This window comes from Tupaia chinensis, unplaced genomic scaffold (genome assembly GCF_000334495.1).
Source record: "Tupaia chinensis unplaced genomic scaffold, TupChi_1.0 Scaffold146187_1, whole genome shotgun sequence".
In the NCBI taxonomy this organism is placed as follows: domain Eukaryota; kingdom Metazoa; phylum Chordata; class Mammalia; order Scandentia; family Tupaiidae; genus Tupaia; species Tupaia belangeri.
In genome coordinates this window covers 2,049,980-2,069,652 of record NW_006206042.1, presented here as the reverse complement: position 1 = coordinate 2,069,652, position 19,673 = coordinate 2,049,980, and the positions used below count along the sequence as shown (strand labels likewise).

At 40.2% G+C, this 19,673-nt stretch overlaps 2 protein-coding genes and 1 pseudogene across 2 annotated transcripts; 1 reads left to right on the top strand and 2 right to left on the bottom strand.

Moving 5' to 3' along the window:
- Window positions 1-3,001: 3,001 nt before the first annotated feature.
- Window positions 3,002-10,892, top strand: FCER1A (Fc epsilon receptor Ia). Its single transcript, XM_014584294.2, has 5 exons — window positions 3,002-3,154; window positions 3,577-3,597; window positions 5,561-5,815; window positions 8,516-8,803; window positions 10,544-10,892. Exons 1-5 carry the CDS (start codon window positions 3,100-3,102, stop codon window positions 10,729-10,731), a joined length of 807 nt encoding a protein of 268 aa, XP_014439780.1. The 5' UTR covers window positions 3,002-3,099; the 3' UTR covers window positions 10,732-10,892.
- A 998-nt stretch (window positions 10,893-11,890) lies between these two features.
- Window positions 11,891-13,155, bottom strand: LOC102467905 (nucleophosmin-like; annotated as a pseudogene).
- A 5,228-nt stretch (window positions 13,156-18,383) lies between these two features.
- Window positions 18,384-19,256, bottom strand: LOC102503252 (olfactory receptor 10J3). The gene has a single exon (XM_014584295.1). The coding sequence runs from the start codon at window positions 19,254-19,256 to the stop codon at window positions 18,384-18,386; it is 873 nt and encodes a 290-aa protein (XP_014439781.1).
- Window positions 19,257-19,673: the final 417 nt, after the last annotated feature.

Genomic DNA, 19,673 nt, shown 5'->3' with positions numbered 1-19,673 from the left:
TTGACTACAGGATCACTGTCCTAGGAAAAAGAAAACCAAAAATTCCCTGGACAAATTCTCCACAAAGTTGTAAAGCAGAATCAGTCCCTATCTCTTCCAGGGTGGAGGAATTAAAATATCACCCTCCGATAGCACCTCAAAAACCATGCCTTTTTTAATTCCTTCTTTTCTCCTCCAACTCCAAGAAGCAACTTTCTTTGTCCTATTCTTTTTGATGGTACTTTCTTCTAAAGTGCCATGAGAAGACTGAGTTTCTTGGATAAATTATTCTGCCATAAGATACTGGTTATCAAAAAAAAGCAGTCTCTGTAAGTTGCTGATTGCCATAACCCAGTAGAAATTCATATTTTTCCTAAGAGTAATAAAGAATGTTCATAAAGGAAGAAATCTATGTTTATTACCTTTTATATGTCAGATGCTGTGCAAAGTATTCACAAATTTATTATGAAATCTCATAATAATACCATGATCCCTGGGTCTGGCAGTGGGGTAGCAGGAAAATGTGATGACCTGCATGGGAAGGTTCTAGGTTTGCACTGGAGACCACCCTCAGTAAACTGGGCAAGCTCATGCCCGCGATATGGTGCTGGCTGAGGCTGGAATAGACCTCAATGTCAAGATCCTGTAGGGTGGGGGGTGGGCAGCCAGTAGTGGGGTGATTAAGACTGCTAGATCCCTGGGATGAGCAGATGACATGATGATTACATCACTCGCACAAAGTCAACTGCAGTTCATGTTCCAGACTCTCTGGCTTAAAACTCTTGTTGGCCGCATGTGCATGTGCATGCATGCCCAAAATCCCAAGAGGAGGATGAAGGAGGAGGAATTGTGGCTAGTTATCCCTCCTGAGGAGTGACTTATCATTTTCAGTCTGTCTTTCTCTGCCTCTCCTATAGCAAAATTCTATTAACAAACACACACACACACACACACACACACACACACGAAGAAGACAATTGAATCTCATGTGGCCAACTGCATAGTTGAAGTAGTCCTAGACCTGGTGGCTTGTAAAACATGCTGTGCACACATGTGTGTCCAAAATTCAAAATTAGCAAAGGAAGGAGAAATGGAGAAGGTATTGTGGTGTGGCCATTTCCCACGGAGGGGATTCTTTTTCACCTTCCTTGCCTTTCTCTCCCTCCTCTTTCCAGTCCCTTATACCCCATATTCCCATGAATACACATGCCCTCTGGCAAATTAAAAAAAAATTTTAAAGAGAGTGATCCTATTTGAGAGCTCTGCTACTCTCTCTCTTCTTTTTTTTTTCTTTTTTTTCTTTATTTTTTTTTTATTTCATTTTCTTTTATACATTCAATCACATTATTATTTGGCTTACAAAGTGGATATTTCAACGGGTGAACATTTCTCCCTAGTACAGTTGATAAAACTACAAAATATCTTCAACAGATAAGACCAAATTCCTTTGTGCCATTAATGCTTTGCCTTTGGCTTTCTTTCTCATGGAAGATTTATAAATAAAATTTTCAAAAAAGAAGCCATGATCTGGAAGCCATTATGATTTCTATTTTGTAGGAGAATCTTAATCACATGGATGTTAGGAATACTTAGATCTCTAAACACAAACAACTTGCACTTTTCATGATAACTTGCTGCTCTCTTTAAGATCAACCACTAAAATATTGCATGTCTTGGAACACATCTATTAACCTGAAGCTTTCTTTTTAGTAATCTTTTTGTCTCTATCTCAGCTAATTGTATTAAAGTTGGAAATTTTGTTTAGATCTTTATGTGGAGGTATTTTTGTCTTTAATTCAAGAGATTTAATTTAATAGTCCATGAGGAAGAGCATGGCATGGTAGAAGGGTCCCTCCATTACTTCAGCTGTGAAATGGATTTAAGCAGTCATCCCTGCTACTTCAGAGTTGTGGCAAAAACAGAATACTGCATGTGGAACAAAAAAGTACTTTACAAATGGGAAACCACTGTTGATACTTATGGAGTTCTCAGCTCCAATATCATCATCAATATTAGGTTTTGGAATATGGTGGCCAACTCTGACCAAGAGCTGAAGAACAAGAAGACTTAATCAAATTGTCCTGCAGAGGAGAAGTGAAGTGTTCTTAAAGCGAAAGAGATAATCATACTAGAAGATTATAAAATTAAGAAAGGAAAAAGTTGTGAAAGAAAATAAATGTGATATGGCCTAGATTCCACACAAGAGATATTGCACATCTGCTTTCTGAGTTCTGGGTCAGAGCAGAACCCAGTGGAAGAGAAAGAGTCACTGAAAAAATCTTCAACTTGGCTAGTCAGATAGTGGCTCATCAGTGAATTAGATGAAAATTTGTGGATTTGTGGACCAATAGCACAGCAGGAAATTAAGTAATAAGAGGGTTGGCAGCTCCGGTAAAACTGAAAAGAATTTTAGTGATTGCTAACCATACACCCAAACATGTACAAACAGCATATCATAATGATTACAAGTTTAACTCTGGGGTTGACTTTCAGGTGTTTGAGTCCAAGATTAGCCATTTACTAGATGATACCCTAAGACAGGTTACTTAAGCTATCAAAAATCTAGTTTTCCTAGCCATAAAGTATACACAGTGAGTATACCTACTTCATAGGACTATGGTGAGCACTGAAGGAAGTATCAGATATATATATTTAGCATAGTACCTAGAGGGCATATTGTAATTATTCAGCAATGAATTATTGTTATTTCATTCTTCTTTCCCTGTACCCCACTTTTGTAAATTGCAAACGAAATAGTTGTTCATCAATTGACAGTTTAAGAAACTCGGCGACTGCATTCCTAGGCCTACGCCTCTCTCCCACCATATTCCAGCTATGTACATGAAAGTAGAATGGAGAGCAGGATAAGGGTAAGGGGGTAAAGATAACATTGCCCAATTCAGCACCACCCTGAATATTATCTCCAGAGAAAGAGGCGCATGCTCAGCTGATGAGTTAACCAGATACGGTACAGAAAACATTTCCTTCTTCTTTTTGGTTTCAAGTCTAGTTTTGAGACCAGAGTTCTCTCCAGACCAGTCAGTACTTATTCTTTTTTAAGACCAGTTTTGAACGCAGAGATCTCTCCAACTCAGTCAACACCTGGAGACCACAGAAGAAATGCCTACTCCCGTGGGAGGTCCTGCCCTGCTGTGGATGGCATTGCTGCTGTTCTGTAAGTAAACATTCAGCTACCCCTGCTGGAGGGGACACAATGGATCTGGAGCAACTGGGTGGGAACTTTGGCCACTTGGATGGTGACATTTCCTGAGACATGTGCAAACCAGGGGGCATTTACTGGGGACTCTGTAGGGGAGACAAGCTGGAAAGCAGAGACAACCAGGCTGAGCAAACACCTAAGGGAAGCCACACTGAAATTCTGGTTCCTTGCAATCACTCTGGCATCTCCCAGAGTGAAAGATTTCTAGTAAAGGAGAGAAGGAAAAGGGAAGCTCTTTGTCTCGCTGTGTCAGAGAAGATAGTTGGCCATTAAAATTCCATAAATGTAGATCTCATCCGCACACCCAGAGCGTTAGTCCTCTAGAGTCCCAAGAGACTAAGGAAAGGCACTAACTTATCCTCTCTGGACTTTTGCAGCTCTGGATGGTGAGTTAGCAGGTAAGTTCTTTGTCCTTGTTACCTCGGTGTCTCAATGTGTCTGGGCTTCACTCTCTCCTCATTGTTCGGCTCTATCACATCACTTCTGCTTAGTTCTTTTCCTTTGATTTGCCTGAGAAATGTGCGCTTGCCAGAGAGAGACAAAGAAATAGAGAGGAAGCGCCATCCATGGGGTCTAGTCATGTGACAATCCCTTCTCCATCCTTTTGGGATTTGGGGCACATGCACATATACATTCAAATGTGTTTTTTTTTCTTTTTCTGGAGAGGTTATCGCTATAGGATGCGTGCGCTCACCAGAAAGACAGAGACAGAGAGACAGAAAGCGAGAAATCACCCCCCAGGGAGAATGGCCACACTGCATTTCCTTCTCCCTCATTCTCCTCTCAGGATCTTGGGCACGCATGCACATGTGCCCAGTGTGAGTTTAAGCCACCGGGTCCAGGACTCAAACCGTGGTTGACTACATGAGAGTCCAACAGCATAGCCATTACGCTAACTGCTGGTCTCATTCAAGTTTGTTTTTCAAGACTCAATTGGGACTCTAATCACATGGTCATCTGGTCAGCCATGTGGGATCCATTTCTCTAAATCGCCAGGCTATAGGCTGGCCCCACTTCTGCTTTCTAATGGGTATACACCTGCTTCTCTCTCGCCAACCCCTTACGATCTCTACCTTGCCTTGCCTTCCTTCTTTTCCCTCCTCCAAAAGCTCGTCACATACCATTTCCTGCTTGTAAGTCGTCCCCTTCTCTGTGTAAGCCAACAACCACATCTGTGGCCCATCCCGATGTCTCAGCCTCTCTCCCAGGTACTTTTGTTTGCTCTCATTCGGTTTTTGTGGTATTTATTATTGTTATTATGATAGCTATTTTATAATTGAGAATGCTGGAATTCAGATTAAGTGATTTGTCTGAAGTTACACAGCCAACAAGGGCCTAGATTCCAACAGAGGTCCCATGGGTTTAAGTCCAGCTCTTTTGTCTATGTCGCCCTTTTGTCATCATTACATAGCCACTTTCTTGCTTTTCATTCAAATGTGTGCCACTTCCCTTTGTTCCTGGAAGCCGTCCAAGACAGACTGACCTGGTGTTTCTCGCTGCCTTCCAGAATGACATGTATTTTGCATTCCATGTACACTCACAATGAAACAGTCACAAAAATTTAGTGCTAATTTAGTGCTTGGAAAGATCTTATAATTCATCTAGTCTTATACTTTTATCCATCCATTATTGAATCATTCATTCATTCATTTGATAAATATTTAATGAACACTTACTATGTACCAATCAGCTGCGCTGGACAAGGGCAGAGCAAGACAGATATTGTCTCTGCTTGAAAAGAGATCATAATCTTCATTAACAGATACTGAAATTAAAATTTAGAGAATTAGAATTATCCCAAGCCACATAGTAAATTGATTTATTTGTTTCTTTTTAAATCTCCTGCGTTATGTTCTGCCTTTCTCCTTAGGTTGGGAGCTCCCTGGGGTTACACCACCATTTTCTTCATCCTTTAGTCCTTCCTCTGAGAGTCTTAAGACAGTCTTTCTACCAGTAGCATAAAGATAAGCTGACCATTGATTGTTTGTCACTGATTATTGATATGTTTGCCTTTTTTTTTTTTTTTGAGAGATTTTTGCTATAAGGGCGCGTGCACTCGCCAGACAGACAGAGAGAGACATAGAGACAGAAAGCGAGAAATCACCCCCCAGGGGGGATGGTCATGCCACAATCCCTTCTCCTCCATTCTCCTCTCGGGATCTTGGGCATGCACCCACACGCGCCCGGCGTGAGTTTTAAGCCACCGGGTCCAGGACGTGAACAGCGGTCGACTACGTGGGAGTCCAGCGACATAGCCATTACGCTAACTGCTGGTTCCCTATGTTTGCCTTTTTGATCCTGGACAGTTTTCCATGATCTTTTTTCCCTCTCTACCTCTTTCCATATTTTATCTTCTTAAAGCCCTCCAGAAAACGGTCATATCCTTGAATCCCCCATGGAATAGAATATTTAGAGGAGAGAATGTCACGCTAACATGCAAGGGGAGGAAGTTCTCTGAAGTCAACTCCACTAAGTGGACTCACAATGGCACCGTTTTAGAAGTGACTTCAACAACTTTGGACATCGTGGCTGCCACAGTTAATGACAGTGGGGAATACAGATGTCAGCATCAAAAACATAACAAGAGCCCACCTGTGTACCTGGAAATTTTCAGTGGTAAGTTCCAGGGATATGGAAATATAGTCCTCTTGTGTGAGACCGGCCAAGGTGAATGCAGGGAGAAAGTGGGTTATTCCGAGGCTTAGGGCACCAGAGTAGAATTCAAGACCTCTCACCCTCTCATCCCTCCATTTCATTTTTTGATCCACACTCCTGCCTACTCTTATACCTTCTTTCAATACGCTGGCCATATCTCAATATTATAACTCCTATTTTTCTGTCTTTTCTGCCTGGAGGCAGTTGTTTATTATGAAAAGAAATGGTACCATGGAGATGGCCATTACACAGGGCTGTGTATCTGGAATTGGGTCAAAGGTTGAATTTGAACATTTTCTCTGCATAAACCGTGTGCCATTTTCTGAATATTTGGTTGTATTCTTCATGATGAAATATACTTTATATATTTTTCCTGTCCTTTACTGTCATTTAATAACAAAAATGATAACAATTTCATCTTTATCACTCTTCCATGGCCAATAATTAGCATAGCATACTTAGATTTATGTGGGTTAATTGGTAAATGTTCAGTGAACAAGCTTGTCATTTCAATTGGATAAATAGGCACTGTTATACTCTACAGTATTCTTGAGTGAAAGAAATGTTTTAACACCCATATGCAAATTTTAAATAAAAACTGAAGTGAGGTAAAATACTGGGTCATCAGAAAAATAATGTTGCATTTTTACATAGAAAATGGGGGCCAGCCAATGGCATGCATAGTGGTTATGTCATTTGACTACTCCCACATTACTGACTGTGGTACAAGTCCTGGACCCGGTGGCTTAAAACTCATGCCAGACACATATGGATGTGTGCCCAAGATCCCAGGAGAAGAATGGAGGAAAAGGGACTGCAGCATGGCCATTCTCCGGGTGGGTGGTAATTTTTCACTTTCCCTGTCATTGTTTCTGTCTCTCTCTCTCTCTTTCCCCAACAAGTGCACATGCCCTAAGGCAAAAACCTCTCAAAGTAAAGAAAAAGAAAAATCTAGAAACATACATCATGACTTTCCCAGCAACTCAATAGCTTCACTATTTTCTTGGAATTGATTCTAGAGAGGTCCTCAAGGGTTGCATTTACATAAAATAGGCTTGCACAAGTTAGCCATATTTCCACCCAGGATTCTCTTTTTGAGAATGCTTCTCAATTCTTACAATAACATTAACCATAGAACCTGATTCATGTCTTTTCATTTTTGATGCATATTTGTTGAGTACCTGCCAACTCTTAGGCACTGTGTGGGCACCGGGGATATAACGCAGAGTCAGACATGGTTTCTGACCTCCTGGAACATAGAGGAATCCAGCACCTTTAAGTGGGGAAGAGGACACTAAATAGGCAATTACACAAATAATTAGTTAAAATTATGATACATATTGGGGCCAACAGGAGTGTGGTGATTGAGATAGTTGAATCCCACATGACAAATTCTGCAGCTGGAGTTCCGGACCCAGAGGCTTGAAAAACATGCCAGAAGTATGTGTATGCATGCCTGCTCCAAATCCCCAGAGGAGACTGGACAGAAGAGATGAAGGGATTGCAGTGTGGCTATACTCCCCAGGGGATGACTTTCCATTTTCTCTCTCTGTCTCTCTCTGGCAAGCATGTGTGCTCTATGGCAAATATCTAAAAAAAAAAAAAAAACAAAATAAAAACTGACACACGTTTTGAAGAAGTTTCAAGGCCAGTTGTGTTTATCAATAGAAATGGGACACTCCTATGAGGTAAGAAAGGACAAACTTGACTTTCTCAAACCAAACTCCCCAGATGTAGTATCTTTATTTCCTCCTTAATGACGAAAATGGAATTCTGAGGCTAGCAGGTGGTGTGGTGTTAAATGTGCTGGATTCCTACATGGCTGAACTGCAGTTTAAGTCTCAAACCTTGTCAACTGAAATTGTCATTTCTGAATGGGTGCCATTGTGGGCCCATTTAGTGAAGGTGACTTCAGGTAGCCTGGTGGCTTGAAACATGCCAGGCACATGTGAGTGAGTGCCCAAAATCCCAAGAGGAGAATAGAGGAGAGAGATTACAGTGCAGCTATGTCTCTGTAGAGTGATTTCTCACTTTCCCTCTCTTTGTCTCTCTCTGTCTCTCTCCAATGAATACAAGCACCCCATGGGAAAAATAAAAAAAAAAAAAAAGGAATTGGGAATTGTGGGTTTCAGGCCTTCCACGTGCATCAGCATATAGTTCTTGGAGACTTAATGGTTCCATACTGGCTTTCAAGACAGGAAAGGATTTATCAAAATAAGAGATAGGATCTAAGAATAGTTTCCCTTTTCCTTTCTTTTAATTTTAATTTTTAATTAATTAATTTATTTCTTCCATGAGAGAGAAGCAGAGAGACAGGCACCCCAAACAGGGTTTCTATGCTGCAGTCCGCCCTCGGTCTCTGCTGGTCTGGATACTGGCACAGGCACACTTGAATATGTATTCACCGTGCTTAAGCAGGTCCTGGGACATAAACTCCGTGCCCTCCTATGTGGGTCCAGGTGCGTTAGCACTGTGCCACTGCCTGGCCCTGTGTTTCCTTTTAACTGATCTTATAAACTGGGATGAAACAATTCATAGTTTCTGATGTACACTCTATGCACAACTTCTTATATTTTCTTTAATTCTAGCTATTATCTATTAGCTCTCTCTCTACCCCTCCCAATTTATTGTTAAAGAAATAATATAACGAATGTTCTTCAGACTGGCTACTCCTTCAGGTCTCTCCTGAGGTGGTGGAGGAGGGTAACGACCTCATCCTCAGGTGCCATGCTTGGAAGAACAGGAACCTCTACAAGGTGACCTATTATAAGAATGACAGAGCTCTCGAGTACTGGTATGAGAACTACAACTTATCCATCCCAAATGCCACATTGGGAGATAGTGGTTCCTATCACTGCACCGGCACCTTTCAGCGTTACAACTTGAAACATCGCTACCCCTGTGATGAATGCTACGCCTCGGAGCCCTTCAGCCTTACTGTAGTAGCAGGTGAGTTGGTAAAGGACATGGAAGGAGTCCATACGAAGAGAAGGAAGAGAAAACATCTGGTCCAAAGTAGCTGCAGCTTATAGACTGGAGACCATTGTGGTACTGTGGATAGAGCCCTGGACTTGCATTGAGGATAGCTGGGTTATAGTATCAGCCTCTGTCGTAGAGTCCTTATTTGTTAAATGGTGATAGTAATTCCTGCTATGAAATTCTTCTGAAGAGGACTGTGGTGAAATTTATGAAGTGGTTTTGTAGACTGTTAAGCATTATTATCCAAGCATAAAAGACTATGATTATAGTTTTGATCTCAAAGTCATCTGAGGCTCCTGGAGTGAACACTTATACAAGGGGTCTTCAAAAAGTTCATAGAAAATGCCTATTATCAAAAGCTATTCATGTTTTTTTTTTTTTTGGCACCCAAATAAACTAGCACTTTAATTTTTTTTTCTGAAATTTTGCAGTCCCCTTGTACTTTTCAAATTTAGAGAGAGTTTCAAAGTGGAAGGAACAAAGAATGTAAAAAAATTGAAGGGCCCATTTCACGTAGGAGCCTGGGAAAGGAAGCCAGAAAGTCAGTGAGCTGGGTGTCTATGTATTGGGGGACAAGGAAATGGGCTTCATGAGGAGAAATTAATCTAGTGGGCTGCCTCTATGAATTATGAGAAAAATTGCTCTTTGCAAACCTTATTGGAAAGTGAGCTGTGAGCTTTTGAAATATTTGCCTTGTAAGGAGGAAGTCAGACCTTTTTTCTTGGAATGTTTTGGTCATACTAATGTCTAAAAAAAGCACAAGGCCAAAAGTCAGAATTAATCACTAGTGGTAGTTCTCTGTTAATCCAAGACCAAAGTGCTATTTTTTAAAATTGTTTTTGGGCTTCTAGTATCTTCATGTATAAAATATGAGGGATCCTTAAAAAGTTCATGAAAAGTGCCTATTATTTCAAGATGTTTCTGCACCAAAATGAATTTGTACTTCAATGATATCTTTTCATGGATATTTGAAGTCCCCTCATAGATTTGGCATAGATACCACTAGAATCACTTGAGGAACTTAACAAATTATTGATGTCTGTCTCACCTCTTGAGGTTCTGATTTAACTGATTTGGAGTGAGGCCCGGGCATCAATATTTTTACAAACTCTTTCAAGTAATCGTACTATATAGCTGGTGTTGAAAACCACTGGTGTACATGACCTTTAAGGGATTTATGGCTGTAATATTCTGAGGCTCTACATAATTCTAGTATAATCACAAAATTCAGAACTATATAAATAGAATAATAATCACAAAATGGTAGAATTGGAAGGCAACTTAATTAGTCCAATCTTTATTATCTTTATTTCACCCACGAGGCATGTAAGAATCGATAACTGATTGATTGAGAAGTAAGGTGCCATTGACCCTGGCCTCACTGTGTCTCCTTTCTGCCCTCAGAATATAAGTGGATGATAGCTGTAGGTGGAGCTATTAGTTCCAAAAAAGGGATCATCTTTTCTATGACCTTTCTCCTTGGGCACCATGACTAGAGGAATTATTAGACAAGGGTTACGGGAAAATACCTAGGACTCCCTCGGATTCTGAGGAGCATTGACTAAGAAACCCGATTTCCTAAGTATTTTCTCTCTGATCCACATCACGCTAAAGACAAAGGATCATGCTAGGGCTTCTTAGAGAGGGTAAAGCTTTGAGCCTCCTTCTTTAACTAATTATATTTCCTGTTGTATCTATGTTCCACTGTAGCTCAGCACAGCAAGAATACCTGGGTACAACTTCTTATCCCATTTTTGGTGTTGATTCTGTTTGCTGTGGACACAGGGTTACTTATCTCCACTCAGCAGCAGTTCATATTTCTCTTGAAGTTTAAGAGAACCAGGAAAGACAAAAAACCTCTCAACCCACAACCAAAGTCAGATTCTCCACAGGACTGATGTCACTGCTCCAGAAACATTTGCAACTGCGATTTCTAGCATCAGCAACTGCTTCACAACTGCCAAACACAGCTTACGCCGTACATAGAAAAATATGTGCTCAGGATTTACAGAACTGCTTCATTAACACAATTGAAACTGGTTAAGTGGCATGTAATGGGAAGTGCTCAATAAACGTTGGTTGAATAAATGAAAGGTTAAATAGATTCATTTATTAGCATTAGTAAAATAGAACTACATTTTTAGTAAAAATAAGTATGAAATTGTGTCACATGATGCTTCTAAGTATCCAAGTCTTCTGATTTTGCTTATTTATTTATTTTTCTTCTATAGGCAACAACCATGAAGCTCTAGATTAGAAATATCCTTTTATAACCATTGTCAGTATAAGCTATGAATGAAAAAGACACTATAGGATACCAGTGATGTTGATTTTAAAAAAAATATGCTTTTTCTTCACCTTACTATCTATGAGCTTCTGGTGGTTGACAAAATCTATGCAGTCTTTAGCCAAGGGACTCTAGGGATGAATTGAGTCTAGGATTCCCCTGTGATTACTTCACACCTCTAGTATCTCAAACTTATCTTGAACTTTTATTTTATATCCCTCTGTATAGCACTTGAAATAATTATTTTGAAGAAATTCCAGAAAACAATAATATTCAGAACCCCAGCTCTTAAAACAGTTAAAATCAGGGCCAACAGGTGATTAAGGCTCTGAATCCCACATGGTCTATCATGGTTCGAGTCCTGGACCTGGCAGCTTGCTTTCTCACTTTCTGTCACTCTCTGGTGAGCACTTGCACCCTGTGGCAAATTTAAAATAATAATAAATAAATAAATAAATAAATAAATAAATAAATAAAATAATTCTTTTTTTAATTGACTACAAAGAGAACAGTGCTACTATATTAAAATATTGAGTTTATTTCACATGTATATTTTTGTCTCCCCACCATTTCCATATCTGACCACCACTACTACTGTGTCCTGTCAAAAAATTCTATACATACTTAAAACCAACCAAAGACTGGAGTTCCATCTTTAAAAAGTAAATAGGCATTTTGGACAGCACATTGTTGGCAAGGAACTTGGACAACATTTATTAAATACAGTAGGGAAAATTCTCACTCTACATTCTAAAAAGGATAGCCACATATCAACTGTCACAGAAATGAAATAAGATGAAAAATTTTAACAAACTGAACTATTTTCTTGAAAAGACTTCCTCCACTGCCAGAGATTTTTTTTTTTTTTTTTTTTTTTGCTATAGAGTGCGTGCGCTTGCCAAACTGACAGAAACAGAGAGACAGAAAGCGAGAAATCACCCCCCCAGGGGGGATGGCCATGCCGCAATCCCTTCTCCTCCATTCTCCTCTCGGGATCTTGGGCACACACACACACACGCACCCGGCATGAGTTTTAAGCCACCAGGTTCGGGACTTGAACCACAGTCGACTACATGGGAGTCTAGTGACATAGCCATTACCTTAATTGCTGGTCCCCCAACTGCCAGAGATTTTGAATAGCCTCCTGGTCAGTTATCCGGAAGCAATTCACATAATTAATGAACTTGGCTTCCACTTTGGGAAGAGAACCACATTTTTCTATACTTGCATGCATTTTTGCTTTAATGTCATCTACAGAACTCGGTGTTTTGGGTGTTTTAGGAGATTTTTCTTGTTTTTTGTTTTGTTTTTGTTTTTATTTTATTTTATTTTGTTTTTATTTATTTAATGATTCTCGGCCTTTTGATCTTAGTGTTGATGTTTTTCCATTCTGGTTTGATTTTTGAGCATTTTTGCCAGGAGTATCTCATATAGATTTCTTCATTGGAGCTTTATCTTCTGTTTCCTTATCTTCAAAATCATCATCATCATCATCATCATCATCATCATCTCCATCGCCATCATCATCTTCATCATGGTCTTGATCGTCATCTTCAACAGCAACAAGTTTTACACTTCCTCTGTGGAACCTTGCTACCACATCCAGGGGCAGATCACTTTCCAGACATACTTAAGAGTTTCACGTCCTCTTCCTCTTCGAACCCTGCATCTTCCTCCACAGTTACTAAGTGTTGTGCCCCAATATGCACAGGCCCTGAACCATACTTCAACATTAAGACCACAGGTGGTGGTATTTCAAAGCCCCCTAGGGAAACCGTTGGCTGTACAGACATTTACAGTGTTGCCAGAGTTACTTTAATTGGACTGCCTTCATAATTCATTGCCTCTGCTTCAACAATGTGCAATTCATCCTTTGTACGAGCCCCTAAACTGACCGTTCTTAAAGATAACTGATGTTCATTTTCATCATTATCTACCTTAAAGTGATTATCTTTGTTGACCTTTAGTTCACAACTAAACAAAATTAGTTCTGGGGACTCAGGAGGCTCATATCCAGGTCCATCAAATCTTCCATGGGGTAGTGGCACACAATTAGTGAAAGAGAAGACAGACAGAGGTAAATGACTATGGCCCCCAAAAACAGCCATGCAGGACAGAATCACTCCAGGGCAATAAATAATTCTTGAAAAAGAAGTCTAAAATCTCAGGCAAAGATACTAGAGAATTTGGGTTTATTATTTTTTCCTTTGTAAAAGAAGTTTGCTATAGGGTATGTGCACTCACTTGAGAGAGACAGAAACAGAGACAAAGGGAAAGATTGAAAGCACCCTCAGGGAGGATGACTATGCCACAATCCCTTATCCTCCATTTTCTTCTGTGGATTTTGGGCACATACGCACACACACCAGGAATGTCTTCCAGGTCTCCAGGTTCAAAACTCAAATTGCACAGTCAGCCATGTGGGATTCTGCTGCCTAAACACCATGCCACCTGTCTGGTCCCACCCTTTAATTTTTTGTCCTCACAATATTTATTAGAGGAAGCACCGGCCTCTCTCAATGAGAGGAGAGGGTTAATTTCTTGTCTCTTATAAAGCTATTCATTAGAAAAAGACTAAACCATACAGGAGTAAACACGGTTCTAAATTACAACTCTTTTACTTTCTATGTTTGTGATTGAGGAAAATATTATATTTCAATGGCTCTTAGTATTTATGTATAAAACAAGAATGGTAAGAGTCATCCTGTCTACTCCCTAAGGTCCTTCTGAGAATTGAATTAGTTATATCTGGAAGATTCTGCGAACTGCAAAGAAAAATAAAAACAAACAAACAAACAAACAAACAAAAAAAAAAACAGGAATTTTTAGCACCAGCCAAATCCAAGTCTTTGCTACCACTAACGCCTACCCCAGCCCTATGCCCATGGAGATGGTTATACTGAGGACTTAGTGTAAGCACTAGGGAAGCGAGGTAATTTATTATTGGTACTGACCACAAATTTATAACAGAGATCAGAAAGCCTATAGTCTACTTATGCTTTATTACAACTAATACTCTAAGGAAGTGTATCCGAGGGGAAAATTTATAAATATCCATGGGACTACAAGTCTCATTTTCTCCAAAGAATATTTCTGGGCCACAAAGAAGAGACAAATTACTGGAGGCTTTTCATTTTTCTTTTTTATACTCCTTTCTTCCTCTCCCTCCTCTTCTCCTTCTTCTTTGTATCTTCTTCATCTCAAAAATCCAATATAACACTCCTTTGAATTTTCCTCCACTTTTTTTTTTCCTAACCATTTTAGAGAGGTAAGAAATAGTCCGATTGGTGAACAGACTTGTCACTTGGCTTCATGTAAATAGGGGCAGTGAGCAGAGAAGAGAGTTCCAAAGCAACAGCCCAGGAGAAGTCCTCCCAAAGTCTCCCTGGTGTAGTTCTGATAAACACCTCCCCAGCCACTCCCAGAGATCTGTTTTACATTGTACCCCGAGGCCACGGTCTTACCACCACATTCACTAACCACTGCTTGCCCCACAATGTTCTATACACTGTATTCCATCATAAACATTGACTAGAGAGCAAGTTAATTCTGTTTCTGAAAAATGTCTGAGGCCAAATGATCCAGAGTTGCAAACTGAGAGGTGTTTATCGTGAGTAGAAAGTCCACCTTGATCAGCTTAAGAAACATCTTCTAAGAGATTGTTTAAGTTCTCAAGTATCACAATCTCCTATACCTCCCTTTCATACTCACTCCAAGAATAAGAGGGCTGTGAGGCCAGTAGATGGCATAATGGTTACATTGTTGGACTCCCACATAGATGACCCATGGTTCAAGTTCCAGATTCTGCAGCTTGAAACTCACTCCAGGTGCATGCCTCAAATCCTAGGAAGACACAGGAGAAGAAGGGATTGCGGTGTGGTCATCTCCCCGGGGGATGATTTCTCACTTTCTGTCTATCTCTCTGGCCAAGGCATGCACCCTATAGCAAAAACCTCTCTTAAAAAAAAAAAATGAGAAGGCTGTAGACATGAAAGTACAGATGGCTGCTAACCAGCTACATAAGTAGACCAAGTTACTTGCCGGTCTCCAAGGTACCATTTCTTCTTTTGCAAAAAGAAGAATTTGTACTGGGTGGTCTCCAAGGTTCCTTTGAGACCAGACACTGTGTCATTCCTTACTTGGGAATCTAGTTCCTCTGTGATTACCTGGGCACAAAGGCTAAGAATGCCTTCACCAAGGAGTACCAGTGTGAATTTTTCCTTCATCCTCACACACTGACCTCTCTCTTCACTGAGTTCTCCGATGTATCTAAATCCCATGTTTGTTTTATATCTGTGTCTACCATTTCTTTCTTCCCATGTTTCTTTTGCTATGAACAAATATGATGTGAATTTCCTCTCCTGTTCCAGAAGGAATGTGGAATACAGAGTTAGGACCTGAATATTTTGTGGGAACCCAAAATATGGCATTTGCATTTTTTTTTTTACTTTAACATATATGTAGCACTTTTTATCTATGTCAGAGAAAGAGTATGCATTATGTAAATGACTGGAATAGAAACAATTCGCCCCAGATTCACTCTTGGGACCTCTTCTGCCACCACTGATCACTTACCAATTTGCTCCAGGCCAGTCCATAGAGCCAAATTTGCTTTCCCATAACTGACCACAACAAATCATCATGACTTTCCAATAGTTAGCGGTTGGTTTTCTGAAAATGAAATAAGTAACTCCTGACTGGTGGTCAAGCAAAGATCAATTTTCTTAGCCACCTCCCGAATGGAGACTCAGACAAAAGATTCATCTTCTTGTATGCTGGGAAGTTTAACACTTAAAAAAAAAGTCTCTGCTTGTTTCTTCTCATTCAGTGGAAAATGGTGACGGTGGAGTGTTTCCATGAACTCAGAGCTGGACGCCTTATGTTGAAGACAGCAGGGGCACCTGTCAGCTTACATGCCTAGATAATTCAGAGAGCAGAGTTGTCTTCCTGGCTTGGGTAATCCACTCAGCTGTGAACAGCTACTTTTGAAACCCAAGTCCCCATCTGGTACTTCATCAACCTCCACAACACCCCTACCACAAATTTTACTCTATAAATGTGCCAAAGATCACTATCAAGTTTACCTGTATATATCACAAAAAGCACCCACACTTTTTGTCTTTTTGAAAATTGGAATGACACAGGCTCACTTTCAGTCCTTCCTATTATTGTCAAGTCTTTCTTATTATTTTCAATTTTTCAAATATCACTGACAGTGGTCAGCATTCTCACTGCAATGTGGGAGCGCTAGGCGACAAGGACACTCACAGTACTGGCAGAGAATTGTTTGCTTGTTTTTTGAAGAGAAAAGAATGACTTTATGTGGATTCTGAGAAAAATCCATAGTTTAATTTTTAATCAGTTTTTTAATAAGATAATTCTGCACTGCTATCAACTTAATTGAGTCACAATAAATTATAACTCAGTAAGTCAAGTGAAACTATTTTTTTTAACTAAAATATAGGAGCCACTAATCTGCCTTTATTAGATTAAGGCTGAAAATTTGGATTCTTCACGTAAACCAGTTGCTGTTTTAGAAGTGGATCTGAAAATGTTCCAGTTGGTATCTCCAGGAAACAGACTCTGAGACAGAGATTCAAATGTGCTGAGTTTATGAAGGAGAGCTCTCAGTGTCTACACCTGGGGGAAGTGAAAGACACAAGACAGAGCAGATAGAGAAGCTGAAATGTGACACAGTCACAGCAAGTATCTTACCATCGCACAGCTGAGTATGCTGGGCTGAGAGAGCCCTCCATACATGTCTTAAAGTGAGGCAATATTCTGAAATAGACTAATCATTTGAGGCAATCTTTCCTTGGAAAAGGAGTGTGACCTTGGAGAAAGTCATTTTTTAGCAAGGACAATTTTTGGACATAGACTAAGCTGAGAGCAGTCAGCTTAATGTTTATGAGGGTCTTGATGAGTGAAGTCTGGGCGGAACACCATAGCACCCACTCAATACAACTTCAGATAAAAGACAGAGTGGCATTGATCATCAGCTCTTTACCCAACAGTTTTGACATAAATTAAGCAAAATTACTAAACATTTTTTTAAAAAATTGTGTTTTGGCTAATCTCACCAAAATGAATGGGCTATATCATTTCTAGACATCTGAATACGAAAGCAAAGATACCTTGTATTCCTGGTCATACTAGCTTTTTTTTTTTTTTCTTTTTATTTTTATTTTGAGGTTTTTGCTATAGGGTGCGTGCACTTGTCAGAAAGATAGAGACAGATAGAAAGTGATAAATCACTGAAAAAAATTTTAAGTCAAGCTTTAGATATAGGTTCATTAATAAACTTTTATTTTCAGAAGTAGTATAGTTAAAGTGCACATGTTTATAAAACTATTTCAGAGTTTAGGTCTATGCTTCAAAAGGAACTATACTTGTGGTTAGCTTCTTCCAGTCTCCAGACTCTTCACACTTGTGTTGAAAGCATAAAAACTGGAGAACTTTTCAGCATGCTCACCCTTCAATCTGAGTTTTCTCATCTGAGCACTTTAGGACTATAGATAACCCATTTCTGTACTCTTTGGAGTCGATACTCTTTTGCTTTCCTACATTTGCACTCCTTATTTCCAGGTCAGTTACAGTAGCTCCAGACATTCAGAAGGCCTGGCTCCAACCCTTTCAAGATCCCCCAGGCTGTAATGAGTTATTCGTAAATAGCAAAGACAGATAACAAGAAAGTCTTCAATGTCCACAGAGATGTGTATGCATATGTGTCTCCACCCCTTCTTGTTAAAATAGTTGTACATATTACTGAAACCCTTAAAACAACAAAGAAGACTTTATGAGGTGCTTTCCAAACCCTTTGCTCACCAGCTGCTTCAAATCCTTCTAGACTTCATGTTAATAAAGTTAATAGAGTGTGTAACTAAAAATATTCTCAGGAAGTGTGTAGTTGTGAGCATGTGTGTTTGAGTGCACCTGGCTAGTGGGGACCCAGGTATCTTCATCCTTCCCCTGAATTTTTAAGCATAGGCCAAGTTCTTTAGCTTGGGAGCACAGAACAGAACTATGACTACCTCATAAGGAAACCTCCAGTATTAGAATTGAACTCAGTTTAGTCTAGTCTTATTGATCCCATACTTAAAGGCACCACTGAAACAGAATTAAAGTTAATACATATTTATATACTCAAAGAAAAGGCCTTCTTCACTGCCTCTCCTCATTAAGGGGACAGAGGCTTTTGCCCCATGGCTCTGTGCAGAGCGTCTTTGACCTCCTTGTTCCTCAGGCTGTACACGACAGGGTTCATTACACGACAGGGTGCAGCAGGGGGGTGATGACAGTGTAGGTCACTGAAATGAGTCTGTCCTGCTCCAGGGAACTCTGGGACTTAGGCTTGAGGTAGATGATGGAAGCACAGCCATAGTGGATGATGACCACCGTGAGGTGGGAGGCGCAGGTGGCAAAGGCCTTCTTTCGACCCTCTGCTGAAGCAATCTTAAGGATGGTGGAGATGATGAGGACATAGGAGATAAAGACCAGACCCATGGGTAGGACAAGGACACAGACACTGACAACAAAGTTGATGATCTCATTGATGGTGGTGTCTGCACAGGCCAACTTCAGCAGGGGTCTCACATCACAGAAGAAGTGAGAGATCAGAAAGGCATCACAGAAGGGTAGGCCGAACACAGATGTTACCTGAATAATGGCCATCCCCAGGCCAATTCCTAGAGACCCAGATGTCAGCTGAATGCAGGTCTTTTTACCCATGATGACTGAATATCGTAGAGGGTTGCAAATAGCCACGTAGCGGTCGTATCCCATGACTGTGAGCAGGAAGCAATTATTGATGCCAAAGGTGAGATAGAAGAAGAGCTGAGTAGCACAACCTTGGATGACAATGGGCTGATGTGGATTCAGGAGGCCAGAAAGCATACGGGGAATGATGGCCACAGTGTAGCAGGTCTCAGAGATGGACAGCATACTCAGGAAGAAGTACATGGGAGTATGGAGGTGACGATCCAGACGAATGATAGTAACAATAACCACATTACCAGAGAGTGTCAGAAAGTACAAAGTTAGAAAGACCACAAAGAAGACAAGCCTGTGCTGCCATCCAAAGCTGGAAAATCCTTCAAAGAGGAACTCAGTCACAAAAGTAGAGTTTGAGCTTGGCATTGAGGTAGGTCTAGGTTTGAAAGAACTGGGCAAAGTAAAGAAAGTTGTGATGAGTTAGCCATGCAGCATGTAGGCTGGACCAATGCCTACAGTAAAGACTGTGTCCATCTCTGAGCAATGCCCCGGATCCCAGGGGTCATCAATATTAAACTCAGAGTTATCACCTCTGTCCACCTCTTCTTTAGGGCTCTATTAGTGTTAAATCTAGGACTCTAGGGTTGAGAGCCAAGATGAAAATGAAAGGAGAAGAAACAAAAGAGATTTGTAGAAACAACTACCTGATTTTGATTTTTATTAGTGGATCACATGATAGTTTTATGTTTAATTTTTTGAAGAAATTCCATGTTGTTTTCCATAATGGCTACACCACTTTATATCCCCACCAATGATGGATGTGTTTAAATTTCTCCACATCCT

Bases quoted from the DNA above. Each gene is read 5' to 3' on its own strand.
- LOC102503252 (XM_014584295.1), bottom strand. From the start codon at position 19,256: ATGCCAAGCTCAAACTCTACTTTTGTGACTGAGTTCCTCTTTGAAGGA.
- FCER1A (XM_014584294.2), top strand. From the start codon at position 3,100: ATGCCTACTCCCGTGGGAGGTCCTGCCCTGCTGTGGATGGCATTGCTG. The intron at 3,598-5,560 runs GTAAGTTCTTTG...ATCTTCTTAAAG, and splicing joins TCTGGATGGTGAGTTAGCAG to CCCTCCAGAAAACGGTCATA. The intron at 5,816-8,515 runs GTAAGTTCCAGG...AATGTTCTTCAG, and splicing joins GTACCTGGAAATTTTCAGTG to ACTGGCTACTCCTTCAGGTC.